Source organism: Oryctolagus cuniculus, chromosome 6, assembly GCF_051225735.1.
Source record: "Oryctolagus cuniculus isolate XC-2025 breed Fujian yellow rabbit chromosome 6, ASM5122573v1, whole genome shotgun sequence".
In the NCBI taxonomy this organism is placed as follows: Eukaryota; Metazoa; Chordata; class Mammalia; order Lagomorpha; family Leporidae; genus Oryctolagus; species Oryctolagus cuniculus.
The window spans coordinates 77289740-77304437 of record NC_142872.1 but is presented as its reverse complement, the minus strand read 5'-3'; the positions used below and the strand labels follow the sequence as shown (position 1 = coordinate 77304437).

General features: G+C 39.2%; 1 protein-coding gene across 2 annotated transcripts in view; it reads left to right on the top strand.

The window, feature by feature from the left end:
* ST18 (ST18 C2H2C-type zinc finger transcription factor) overlaps positions 1 to 14698 on the top strand; it is a 159863-nt gene that overhangs the window by 112036 nt on the left and 33129 nt on the right. The window contains exons 16-17 of one of the 2 annotated variants that reach the window (XM_017341297.4): positions 2979 to 3224; positions 10865 to 10980. In XM_017341297.4, the coding sequence (XP_017196786.3) occupies positions 2979 to 3224; positions 10865 to 10980 (362 nt within the window). The remainder of the gene's footprint in view (positions 1 to 2978; positions 3225 to 10864; positions 10981 to 14698) is intronic. The other variant, XM_017341299.4, reaches the window with a different exon arrangement.

Sequence of the window (14698 nt, the reverse complement as noted above, 5' to 3'; positions counted from 1 at the left end):
AATGGAAGTAGCATAATTTCGTTAATCATTTCTTTATTCGTGAACAACCAAGTTACTTCTTGTTTCTTACACAGATAAGAATTGTATGGCATAATCATTTTAACTTTTAGTTTAATAATAATTTATAATATATTTACTAAATTACTTTTCACTAAAAATTTCCTATAGCTCTATATATCCATCAAATAAACTCTTTGAAGGCAGGAGTGAACTATGTTTCAATTTCCATTTCCCCAGGATACAGTGTCTTGAAAATGTTAGGTGCTTTCTCAATAACTTAATGAATACATAAATGTGAGGTAGCACCTGCAACGCGAAAGGGGACTGAAATACCTCTACTTGTTGTCTCTCTGAAGTTGGAAAGTACTGAAATGGCACAGGGTACTTAACAAAAGGTAGCGGATAATGAAATTAAAAGGTAAGTTTGTTTTGGCGCCAGAAAAATTTTGAAATGCATGTATACTAGAGATCCACAAAAAGTTCATGGAAAATGAAAAAATTATGCATGGATTTCAAAATATTTTTGCACCAAATGAAACATCTTTCAACCCCATTTTCCACAAACTATTGGAAGTACCGTTGCAATTAAACCAGTAACTAGACTCAAAAAAAAAAAAAAAAACCCTCGATATTTAAATTTAAACACTCAAGGGTCTAAAATAGCACTTGAACGAATAAAAATGTTGAGAGGTGAGGAGGAAGGCTTGCGAGGCAGGAGGAAACCCACGGCGTTGGCGGCAGTTCCCACCCCTCCTTCCTTTTTCTGCTGCCATTTAGAGTTTCCGAGAGCAGAGAGAAGTGATGCCATTGATACTGCTCTGAATAAAAACCCATGCTGTAAACGTGTGATCCCCGGCTATGGGCAGAGCGGGACCCTTCTCGGTTACTGTGTGTAATTGTTGAATGCATCTGCGCGCTCACTTAAAGGCCATCTGCACCGCGCTCCCCGGCGGGCCGCCCGCCCCCTCCCTGCGAAGTCAGGTGCGCGGAGCAGCCAGCCGGCGGGGGCGTGCAGGGTGCAGGAAAGCGCCCCTTTTGAATATTAGGAGGGATTTTTTTTTTCAATCGAGCCATCATGACTCGAGATGTATAATCAGTACAACTCCTAACACTTTTCATGCTTTAAAATTGACCGTTTAGAATTTTTTTTTTCTGTAAAAACTCAAAGATATCTGAGCGTTGTCTTGGAATAGTTGGTGTTTTTGCAGAGATGGAATCTGCACTATTTATGGGGTTTACACTATAAAACTCCGCAGCCCAGTCACGTGCCTTCTTTTTCCTGAGCCATCTGTCACAGAGGTCTGGAATTTTATGCGAATGTTGGTTGTGCAGTCTTAACCCAAGTTTTTTTATATGTATAAAAAATGTCAGCAACTACAATATTTAGCATTTTACTTTACGTTGGCCATTAAACTTGATTACTATAGCTCTGTTTCATTGCTATAGTTACATATCATCTCTGAAGCCAAAAATTGTTTTGATGTGCTTCTGGCAGAACACATTGTGAGATCCTGGGGAGAGAAAGAGCATGTGGCACTGATATAGTTAATATCTTGGATTTTTGTAACTAAGGTTCACTAATGCTGGTATAAAAACGTATTTGATATTATACAGATGGCGCATAAGATGTTGTGGTTACTAAGTTATTATCCCGGATAAGCTGTACTGTCAAATTCAGGGCTTAAAACTATCACAGGAGATTAAACTATTTACTAAAAAGGGACAGAAAGATATGGCCAAAGCATCTTAGTACAACATATTAGAAGTGTATTTACCTCCCACAAATATAACACAGCCTATCTTTTTGGTAGACTGGGAGATTGAAAACATGAACTTTGCAGGTAAAACAAGCAAACAGAAGAGGTGTATTTGTTTTCCAAATTAGGCACAAGCAGCAAGCACAGCCACTGCAGCCTGGGACACACTGGCATCCGTGAGAGGTGACGAAGTGATTATAAAGAGGAGTTCAAATAAATCCCCTGGGAAGTAACCGGTTTTCACCGGTGTTGGGGATCTTGCTAACATAATCAAAGAAAACTTGCATTGCCAGCCAAAGGGAGAGAGTTCAGAAATTGCCAAGAACTGAATTGTGACTTGCTTGAAGATGATAACGAGACCAGAAAGGTGTTATTTGACCCATTTGGGAAAATGGCAGGCACGTTCTTCCAACCTGCTGAGAGCAATTGCCTGGTCATGATCACAGCAGATATACATATATTTAAGCTAAAAACTTGGACCAAGGAATTCCAAAGAGGAATGCTATGAAGTAGAATTAACTTTATGTCTCATACTATCTGGCACATAAACACCTTTGTTCTTTATTTTCACCATAGAACTTAAACCCTAAACAGTCATGCTGTCATCTGCTACCAGAGAGAAGTATGACTTGCAGCATCTTGCCCCTCCACAATTTAGCAAAGCCTTTCCAGTTCAAATAACCGAGAGTAAAATGTTGCTTTCATCTTAATCTAATATTTCAATAAAGATTCTCTTCCAGCTGGTCATGTTTGCATATTTCTCATGTTAGATTAATATTGTGATTTGGGGGGTTGGGAAGTTATATGTGCCTTTCATAAACACAAATGTTAATGCTTTCAGTGATGAATTGGGAGTGATAATTCTGTAAGCTAGCAAAGGAGATTTACAGCTAAACTTCAAATATATATATGTATATAGAACAGTTTCAGCCAATACATTTAGTATTTGGAACATCTTATTTGTATTAAGCTTACTTTGTTTAAACCCAGAAACATGAAGCTCACTAGCTCACTAATGGGGCTGTTCTTTAAAAAAAAAAAAAAAAAAAAAAAAAAGTCTGCCTAAGAATTGGACATTAGAGTGCAAATCAGAAAGCTAGGTTTAAAAGCAGATATACTTCCGTGACAGCTTACATTTCAAATGATCCTTTAAAAGCCCCACATGGCTATGCTGTAACTGCAAACTGCTTAAATGTTTTTCTGTTTCCTGTTGTATACCAGGGAGCCGAGATAGAAGTGGATGAAAATGGCACATTGGACTTAAGCATGAAAAAAAATCGAATCCTGGACAAGGCTGCACCCCTAACTTCCTCTAACACTTCCATCCCAACTCCTTCCTCTTCCCCATTCAAAACCAGCAGCATTCTGGTCAATGCAGCGTTCTATCAGGCTCTCTGTGACCAAGAGGGCTGGGACACTCCTATCAACTATAGCAAAGCTCATGGGAAGCCAGAGGAGGAGAAAGAGGTATTGTTTCTGTATGTCGATCACTAAGTTGAAGACAGAGCATGATTTCAGAGATCTGCTAGCTTTTCCTCCTAATTTATTCTCCACATTCCTGTTTACATAACTTGTAATTCTATTTTAGACTTTGGTAAAGTGATAATTTTAAATTTCTGACAAAATTTATAAACAAATCCATCTTTCCCCTGACACTTGCCTAAAACAATGTGTCTCTGTAGTGAATTTGATCATGATGACGGCTGCAAAGGTTTGCATGGCACCAGAGATTCTATTCTGTGTCCCTTTCTAAGAGCAGTCTATGAGGGGCCATGTGTCCCTTGACACTGAAATGTCAGTTCACTGATTCTTTCTCAACCAGGGGATCCAAGATGAAATTTGACATAATTTGGAGATGAGTAAGAATCTTCGAGTTTCTTTGGTTTCGTAAAGGAACTATGTTAGCCTGCCTGCTCATGGAGTCCTTGCTGGGGTTATGGAATCACGGATGTTGCGTGTCGAAGTTGCATCAATCCCATAGTAAGGGAGACATATGTGTGTGTTTGATTATCTCAGAGGTGGATTCACTCCCAAAAAGCAGATGCTGTGAGTGTGCAGGACCCATTTTACCTCATCTCCACAGTCTGAACTCCTTCCCTCGGCCTGATCAGCCGTGGCCTCCTAGTATCATTCAAAAGAACTGATGGTCAGAGCCCCATTGATTACACTCTGTATGGTGGCAGTTATTACAGTAAGCGATCCTAGCTTGCTGTTTGTCAGGAAAGTTGATGGGCTTGCCAGCTGATGTTTTTCTGAAGAACCAAAGTAGTCGTTTGCTGTGGAACTGTACACCATCCTTTTGAGTTTTGTAAGTTCAGAGACCTTGAGTAGGGGATTCTAATTTGATTTTACCACATGCTGTGTCACATAATCAGTATTAGCCACAGGACTGGATTGTCTCTAACCCCACCATCCTCCCTACCTCCTTCCTCCCTCACTTCCTTCCTTCCTGACACTGTTGCCGGCATCTCCAAGACCAGGGAGTGAGCTAGGTCCTGGAGAAGCCACGATGAGGAGGACTTGCTTTCGCCAGGCATGTGCAACTAGGTCATGTGTGTGTTGTCTGGCAGATGTAACCAGATGTGCTAAGAGACAGAGTGGCACAAGCAGGCACACAATGAGTGCAGGAAAGCATGACTAACTCTGCATGGGGTGGTCAGAAGAGGTTTCCTGGAAAACCCTCCAGGATCCAAGATAGCCTCTCTGTGGCTACCATTCTCCACCATCACATGGAAGCATGATGGGATTCACTGAACGTAGCTTGGGGTTAGATTCTGCCCCATTGCCCTTGTGCATTTTATTTTGCTTGCTTTTAATTTTTTTAGTGTTTTTTCGTATACTCTCACCCCATTTCCCCTACTAACACCTCATATTTGTGTCTCTGTAACAATTAATAAGCCGCACCCTGTTTGTCCTAATTTTTTTTTAATCCTAAAACCTCTCATCCCTCCTGTCTTTCCTAGCTTCTAGTAATCAACATTCTGTGTTCAAATTGAGAAACCTTTATAAAAATTCTAGCTTCCATAAATAAGGTATTTTTCTTTCTGTGTCTAGCTTACTTTATCAATATAACGTCTTCCAGTTCCATCCATTTTGCTGCAAATGGCAGGATTTCATTGTTTTCTATGGCAGAAGAGTATTTCACTGTGTGTTTAAGAACCACATTTTCTTTATCCATTCATCTGATGATGGACACCTTGGATTATTCCATATTTGGCTATTGTGAACAATGTTGCAATGAACATGGTGGAGTTCTGATGCAATGCATTCATGTGTTTTGGATATATACCTAGCAGTGAGATTGCTGTACCATTTCTGGTTTGTTTGTTTGTTTGTTTTAAATCCCATCCTGTTTTCCATGGTGACTGCACTAGTTGACATTTTCAGCAACAGTGTTTAAGATCTCCCTTTCTCCACATCCTTGCCAGCACTTACTATAGTTTGTTACAAAAGACCAAATTCTACTTTTGAAAATTCACCTCCGTTGTCTTGAGATAGCCTTAATTAACCTATTAAAATACGATTTTACAAGAACCATTTATTAAAATAATACATGTCTGACTATAATAAGTGTAAAACTGACATTGCAAAGAACAAGAAGCTCATTTACTTTAAGGGATGACCATGAACTGACAAGCCTAGGTTTGTTCCCTGCTCCTCCACCGTGCCCCTCCCATCTCAGACTTATGGGAAAGAACAGAAGCTACCACCAATTTCTGTCTATTTGTATAGAAATCTTTGAATGTTCACATTCATTGATCATTCTACACAACTTGTCTGAAATAGAAGTACGGAGCAAGCCGGGAATGGGCAAATTGATGGGAGGCACAATCATAATGAGATCATTCAGTTCAACAAGTTAGCTTTAGAAATAAGGGAAACCAGGGGCCAGCGCCACTCACTTGGTTAATCCTCTGCCTGCGGCGCCGGCATCCCATATGGGCGCCAGGTTCTAGTCCTGGTTGCTCCTCTTCCAGTCCAGCTCTCTGCTGTGGCCTGGGAGGGCAGTGGAGGATGGCCCAAGTGCCTGGGCCCTGCACCCACATAGGAGACCAGGAGGAAGCACCTGGCTCCTGGTTTTGGATCAGCGTAGCGTGCCGGCCGTAGCGGCCATTTGGGGGGTGAACCAACGGAAGCAAGACCTTTCTCTCTGTCTCTCTCTCTCACTGTCTAACTCTGCTTGTCAAAAAAAAAAAAAAAAAAAAAAAAAAGGGAAACATACCAATCCACAAGACTGTCAATCTGGATTTTGGTTGGATCATGGCATATGCACCTGCATCCCAAAGGCAAGCCTAACCCCAGGCTTTTATCTGTGGATGTGGGTTGAATAAAAGTCATTATGTTCCATGAAGAATATTGCTTTGCAGCATAACTTGAACTGCATCCCTGCTTTTGCATAAACCATGCAGGGTCAAATCCCAGTGTGTTCTAATTTCCAGGACTATTTCAATGCCAAGTGCAGAGTAGCACTTGGGCTTTCTGTCCTTGTCCAGGTGACTGTGCTGTAAGTGAACCAAGCTCGATATGTTCACCAGAAATTTTCTGTTCATACTCGGGATCTGGCATATGGATCCAAACCTGAGTAGTTGCAAAGCAAGTTTGCCCCAGGCAAGTTCTTGCTTTCATTTAGTGTGTCTTGTGTTGTTTGACATTGATTAGACTTTTGAGCTCTCGGCAGCAGTGTCAGCATCAAACCCTTTATATTCTGAAAGAATTCCTCCTGTTGCCTCCATGGCCATGCTTCTCATCACTTGGAGAACCAGAAAATGACGACTCAAAACAAACATGTCATCTTTACTTTTCAGTCTTGCTTTTTGCTTAATTCCAAAAACATCTAGATTCATCTTGGCAACTTTAGAGATTCAGCTGGAGTATGTTTTTATCTAATGCCTATAGATCTGGCAGTGATTCATTTTCCAGAAAATTTATGGGGAAAAAATGGATTTCCTTAGACTAGATTTGCTTTTTCAGAATGACTTACTTCAGTCTGGCAGCACAGTCTTTTACAGCTATAGTTTTCAACCTCAATATTCTGGAAATCTGGAATTGAGAAGCTGTGAAGCTGTGTGAAAATCCAGTGTCACTCAGAGTGACAGAGACTTTGGAGCTAGTATGTGAGTTCTTGGACTTAATGCGCTTGCCCTGGGTTTGAGTTAGCAGAATGTGTTTTTAAGCTGCCTGTCACAGCTGTCTGCACAGGGAGATTCATTGCTTGCAGAATCTGGAGCTGATGGGGACACACACAAAAGTGCATCTGGATCACCGTAACTATCCAGTACTGTTTCTCACCCTTGTTCTTTGTATCCTCATCCATGCCAAGGCAATCCACTCCCTGGGTGTCTTTCATATCCTTTTCTGAATCTTAGAAAATGAGATATGTGAGCCTTGGCAGTCATTATGTTCAATTCAGTGTCCTCTTTGGGGAGGAATCAGAAAGATACTACACAACCTAAGATTAAAGATAAGGAAAATTTGTATAGTGTCTCATGATTCCAGCAGTCCAGCAAGGCTAGGTCATCATCAGTTTTTTGAAAGGAGAAAATTGAGCTCAACAAGGTAGAGTTGTTAGCTTTGACCCTACAGAAATTAAGGAATGGACTTGCAAAGGGGGCAGGGATGTCCCTAAAATGAAGAAAAAGGAAAAGGAAAAACAGAAAGAAAAGAACAGAACATCACTGAAAAACCAGAATACTGAAAAAAGAAGTGAGAAAGCACAGAAAAAAGAGAATAGTGAAGAGTGTGTGTGTGGCAAGGGTTGGTGGAGGCAATCAGCATCTCAGACGCTTCCAAGGAGACAAAGCCAGTCCTTTGTCCCAGGCTGGATCGCAGGATGCGACCATGGAAACAGTTACAGGACTGAGGCATTGTGGTCACCTCCCTATTGCTGTCCTGGAGTCACTTCGTGTGGCCCAAAAGCCAGGATGCGGTATGTTCCTGATCCCACCCCACTCTCCCCCGTCACTCTCCTTAACACACAACCAGAAGTTGAGTGATTGTTTCTAATTCATTGTTATCTAGTTCATCTGCACAACAGTTGCTTAATTTTGCTGGTAATTTTCAGAAAATATTGTCTGTATCTTTTAATGAAATTGCCTGTCCAGATGCCCCCTAAAAAAATTTAAAAAACCTTAAATCTGGAAAAAACTCAAAATATCTCAAAAGGAAAATGCTGAGAAATAACCAGGGTTGTCAGTTTCATTTGCCTGTCAGTTCTCCAAAGATTTCAGGGATTAAAATGTTACAAGTGCCAGATGCTATTATCTGCTATTCATGTTACTGTTATGTTCTGGTCTTTACTGAAATCAATATAAACCTCCATCTGCACATTAAAGAAATTTTCATTGCATTCATGTACTCTAAACACATGCATATAGACCACATTCTCTAATGCATCCACAGGATAAAGGAATATTTTCTAAATAATACTGTAAATTTTGAAAAAAATTCTTACAGATGCTATTGATCTAGTTTATACCAGATACTGTTTAGGAATTTTTCCAATACAAAAATACTTCTGTAACAAAACAAATCCAAGTATTCTTTTAATGAATTCCAACACGTATACTCTCTGTAAGTTTGTGGAACAAAAGGGAAAAGGGTAATTATTTCATGGAGCAATTGCATATATAGAGTCTATAGTTTTCTAAAAGTTATTAAATATGTAAAAGATCATATCCAATGAAGTTATGCTGTTAAAACATTAACATGTGTTATTGTACCAAATGAAATGCCATATATTATGCAAGTATTTTATGCATTTTATCAAATAATAAACTTCCATAATAGGTCAGTCCTCTCAGAAATTCCCATTCTCTTGCCTTCAACATGTACAAATTCATCCCAAAAACAAGAGCTGGAAACTTTTATGTGTATCTAGAAAGATACATGCGTTCATGGAGAGACTTCATTATGAAGTTCATCATAGAGAAATAATAAAATGGCTCTTTCTAGTTGATGCATTTTTGTGGAAAAACTCAGCATTTAAATGGAAAATCAAAGGTTGCTCCGCATGGAGATTTAGCATTTGCTTTTACTTTCAAACGTGCAAGGTATTTCTAAATTATAGTGGAAAATACTACAGGCCTGATCCTGAAAGTCCCAACTGGATGGGTGATAGAATTACCAGGCGTAAGTTCTAAAAATTAGGAATTGTTTCATGTTAGGCATTTATACTGTAAAACTTTAAAAGGATAAGATTCAGCCATCTATTTTATGGTAGAGTCTATGATGGCAGTATGAAGACAGCATTTCTCTTTGCTTCCTAGCAGAAAACCAACTACTGTCAAGCACATATTTCTCTTAATTTTTCAATTATACATTTTATGGGTTATCATTCTCAAACATTTATCAGAAAAATCAAATGGGATACTTAGCATTATTATAAATAATATGAATAAAATATTTGTATCAACTAGGTTTTATTAACATGAGCTGAAGATAATGTCACTAAAAATAGTTGAACATCGTATTTACTACAGAGTGCTCTTGTGTGAAATGACTGAATTGCTATCCATGTACTTAAAAAAATTACATTTGCCTTGATGGCAGAGATCACCATTTAGAATTTTTGTTTGGTTTGGAAAATCCAGGGATTTTGCTTTTCATTGCTTTTGGAGGTCAACTCAGACTTATTAAAATTATATTATTCTATGGTATTTTATATCCATTTAATTTAAATGAGATTTATGTTGGATAATTCAAAATAATTTGTTCATCTTAAATAGATCAGTACTCTTAAGATTTAGAATATAGTTACATATTAGTTAATCTGATTTTAATATTAAATCCAGAAAGTATTATATTTACTGGCTATAAGCTTAAAGATGAAAGTAAGCTAATTCTGTGATTAAGGAAAAGCACCCATAGTTTTTTATGAGACAATAGATCACTTAGTAATAAATGACTTGAAAGAATTAGTGAGTCTTCCTTTGGGGAGTAAGATTGGTAATAAATAAAAAAAGGCCATGGACATTTTTAAGAGCCAATAAGAAATTCCATACAATGTGTAACAGTAGTGTGAGATTCCAACTTAGCAAAGGAGGGCACTGAAGAAAAACAGGGTGTAGTGAGAATCAGGGCCATTTTCCAGAAAAGTTAAGGTAAATGCCTGAATACTGTCATCTCACTTATTTCATATATTAAGTAAATAATCTAAATCTCGATTATTTGAATATTAGAAACAAAATTCTGCTAAACTAAGCTTACTTCTTCCTTTTCTACTTAAAACTTTATATGACTCAAGGTAGGCATTTGATCTGGGAGTTAAAATGCAGGTAATGATTATAAGTCCCACATTGGAGTGCCTGCGTTTGATTCTTAGCTGCGACTCCTGACTCCAGCTCCCTGCTAATGCATACCCTAAGAGACTGTTGGTGAAGACTCAAATTGCTGGATCCCTCCTGTCCATGTGGGAGACCAGGATAGCCCAACCTTGACCTGTGTGGGCATTAGGGAGGGAAGCAGTGCATAGGAGCAAGTGTTCTCTCTCCCTGCTCCTACCCCTGAGTGTCTCTTTGCCTCTCAAATAAGTCTTTAAGCTTTTAAAAAATTTACATGACTTGTTTTTGCAATATTTCTCTTTTCTTTACTGCCATTATCACTGCAGGATTTTCAGAGAACTGGTCCTGTCTTCACTTTGAAGCATTCATTACACAATAAAACTTGAAACATACAAAATATCGACTAGATTACAGAGTTCGAGAAATACCTCTGTAATTATACTTGCCAAAATGTGAATTTTTAAAAGATGTTCTCTATAAATTATAATTTCTTGTCCTTCACTTAGGATAAATGTACACAACAATTAAGACATATCCTTGTATTCATTATCTTACTTATTTCTTATAGGAGGGGTTCTTCAAAAAGTTCATGGGAATTGAGTATTCTGAAAAAATTACACAAGGGTTTCAAAAACTTTTTACACAGAGATAAACACCTTTTAATTCCATTTCCCATGAACTTTTGGGAGTTCCCTTATAAAAATTCTCTGCAGTAGTTCACAAATTCTTTAAACCAAAACTCAAACCCAACCTGACTATGTCAACTCCAGTGGTCTTCTCAGGCTTCTCTAATGGCTTCTTTTTTGTTTGTTTGTTTGTTTTTTCCAGAAAGAACCAGTGAACTCTCTAGAAAATGTAGAGGAAAAAAAGTTTCCTGGAGAGGCCTCGATACCAAGCCCTAAGCCCAAGCTCCACACAAGAGATCTGAAAAAAGAACTAATCACGTGAGTGGTATACAGTGCCATGCCCTGTAAGAGTCTTCAGCTAAAGAGATTCAAGTTCATGATTCTGGGTAGCAATGTCCTGGCTCACATAGTTGGCTTTTTAGGACTATTTTAGAACAATTTCAACCAGTCAGTAGTTACATGTTAAACATATACCTAAATCTATGCACCAAATAAAACATGGTCTTGTACTAAAAGTAGTTGATTAAGAAACAAAATAAGATTTTAAAAAATTAGAAATGCTTATGATTTGATCCCAGACTCTAAATTCGAGATCCATGAACCACAAGGGATCTAAGGCTTGGCTACAGGGAGTGTACTAACCTCCTAACACTTCATGCAAACTGTGACTTGAGTGACAGTTGTTTTCATGACATTCTCCTAGGGTTGTATGACTCAGAAGAGTTTAAAGTCCAGTTCCTCTGATTTGATCATTATGCAGTGTATACAGGAACCATAGCCTCATTTTGTATCCCATTAATAGGTACTATCATTGTGTGTCAGTGAAAAAATAAAACTAAATAAAATAAAGCAAAGACTAAGTCACTGAATGAGATTTGGGAAACTTTCCCACATGTAAATGATTAACTGTTAATCAAGTATTTCCACACAGAAATACATTTATTGCTGCCAGGTAATGGGCAATCCCAGCAAAAATCCCCCTTCCAATTCATACCTGCCCCTGCACCCTCTCTTCTGTATTCTTCAGTGCAAATATGTTTAAATTTTTGCATTGAAAATCTGTTTTAAACTTCTCCTGAACCATCTTCCACCTCAGTTCTGTCTCCCCTTCCTTTCACAGCTAAATACCTCAAGAACTCAGCTACTGCAGGTTCTCACTCCTATGACTCCAAAACCATTCTTGTTAGGCTCTCCAGCCCATCCACACCCAATCTGGAAGTTGGTTTTTGAACCTTTTGATCCTCTTGTTATTTGACCTTGGCATGGCAGCAAGATGCCACAGAGCTGATCACTCCCTGTGCCTAACCTGTCCTCCATACTTGGTTTCCAGGGCATCTCAGCAGGGGACTGGTCTCTCACCTTGTTTTTACCCCTTCCTGACCTATGAGCAGCTCTGCCCCAGAGCTCAGTCCTGGGTCTCTTCTCTCCTCTGTCCACACTCGATGGGGCTGCCATTCCCAGCTGTGTCCTCTAGCTGCAAATCCAGCAGCCCCCAGGGCAGTGAGCTCTCCTCTTTCTCCATGCCCATGCCCTGACTCTGCCAACACATCCTCCTGCCTCTCTCCAGTCACATTAAGAATGCACTTGCCTTAGACACCTGCAGTAGCTGTTCCCTCTGCCAGAATTGCTCCCCTCATGGCCTCAGCTCCTCTCTCAAAGTCACCTACCTGAGAAGACTTTCAGCAGCTTGGTTCCCCATACCCTGGTTCTGATACTCCCATGCCCTTTCCAGAGCTTTCCTTTGTCAACATTTTGGCTTCACCCTGCCTCCCCCACTGAAGAGGGAGATCCCTCTTGTCCCCTTCCGTTTCTCTGCCACATCCATATCAATGGTGCAGGGTGCTTCCTGTGCTGCATGTTTCCCTATTGACAGGGATAGGGACTTGGGAGCAGGGAACACATCTCAAATCCCAAGGCCAAGTACAGGGTCCTTCACACTGTTAATGTTCAATAAACTTTATTTCTAGTCTAGGTAAATAGCTTAGACCCTGTGTTCTTTAAGGATCCCCTAGGCAGATTCCTGGCTCAAATATCATGTTCCCATTAGAGCTTCATATTCCACTGGGCCTTGGTGAGTGGAGCTACTTGATGAATGGAGTCAAACACTGTGGAACTGAAATCTGTCTTTTCCAAAGAGGCCACATAGGTCAGCCACACGCTCAGGCCACATGGACCTGCTATGGGAATGTGGTCATCTTTTCACTGATCAACTTTTCACCTGTTACTCTTTAATGTCTTCAAATTGGAAACCTTTTATCCTGTGAAGACAGATTGTCAGAAAATTGCTAAAAGTCGCTGTGAACTAAATGTTGTGTAAAAGATTGGTGATTAAGCTGCAATTCCATTTGGAGTCAGAAAAAGCAAAGAGTGATTACTCTGTGATGGGCACTTGTCATTGGTGTGATGATAAATTTAAAAAGAGGAAAGTTCCAAAGATTTTGAACAAATTTTGGAGCAGAATCCTGAATCCCCAGGAAATTAATTCTCTCCGAGACTTAATGTTTCACTCATTTTACAGACAGGGTGGGTGTTTTAATGGCTAGCACTCCTTTGTATGTGTCTGTGTCCACATATATTTGTTTTGTAAAAAAAAAATCTTACTACCTTATGGTGTCAGTTTGTACTTACTACATATTATTGTCTGTTTCTAACAGGTAATTTCATTTTAATCACTCATCAAAAATTGTCAGGATAGGATGTTTCTGATGGTTCTAGTTCTCCTAGAATTTGCTTAGGGGTTAAGTGTCACTTACTGAGGGAATTGACTGGTTTACTTTCTCTGACTTTGACATTTTCATCATCAAACCTTTACAGAATGTGTCACATGTTATTGGCACATGTTATTATGTATGATTTTCCCTGTGGGTTTGAGATGATATCTACCTTTTCAGAATCCTAAACAGAAACATCTCCCTCTACAATATTGTCTCTATTTATTTCTTGGCTTTTTTTTATAAGACCAAACTTTTAAAAGAAATCATCAGCTAACTGAACACATATTTTCTTATTATATCCCATAAATGATTTATAGCTGAGTGGTCTAGACATCACTGGCACTTCTTTACCTCTCCTGACAATATAGTGGGAGTAATTTAAAAATAGAAGAAATAAAAGACTTGCAGTTCTTTTTTATAACACTAGGTGGCAATGTGTTTCTGAAAAGGGAATTCCTAGGCAATTGAGAGAAGTCACCATCTGAATATTCAAAGTGTGTAGAATTTAGAGGTTTTTTTCCTGTGTTCTTAGTGAGTGGGTGGCAAGATAACTCAGCCCACACTTAATCACTGTTAATTTTTCTTTATCATACAAACAAACACACACACACACATATAAAACTTGTTATATTTTCATTCCTGATATCCCATCTAGGGAGAGGGAGAGGGAAGAGGTAGATGACTATGCCTGCATCCAGCCCTGAAAAGCAAACAGAATTTGAGGGGTGGAAATTCTCCAACTGGTAGCTTCTTAAATTTCCAGAAAATGAGGAGAAAATGGATCACAGGGAAAAAATAGTTAGAAAGTGACAATTCTGAGAATACTGGAATGTTGTTCACCTATCCCGAAATATCTCTTCAAAAGTGTAAATTCTGTATTCTACAGATGAAGTGAGATAAGCCCTCCCTTTAGGCAGGATGTCGGAAACACTCAGCTACATGGATGCCACGGCTGATTTCCCACCTAGGGTTACCACTGCACAAATAGCACCAGTAGGTTGCTCTCAATATCACCCCAAATGAGTGACTTTCCAGCAGCATCCAAGAAAATTAAATGACAGGGATCTATCAATTATGGAAAGAAAAAACACTGCTAGGGAAAATGGCCTTCTCATATTATTTCTCAAACACATGTAAGATGCCCAGCACATGACCAATTTCTGAGATAAACTGATGTGCACAGGTGCAGATCTTTGTGCAGCAGCTTTGGTAGGTGGCCTTAGGGCCTATTCTTAGGTTTTAATTGTGAGTTCCTGATTGTCTTGGTTGGGTTCAAGTTTTAGTTGAAATTGCTCATGAGCTTAACTAAGTAAACAGCTTGA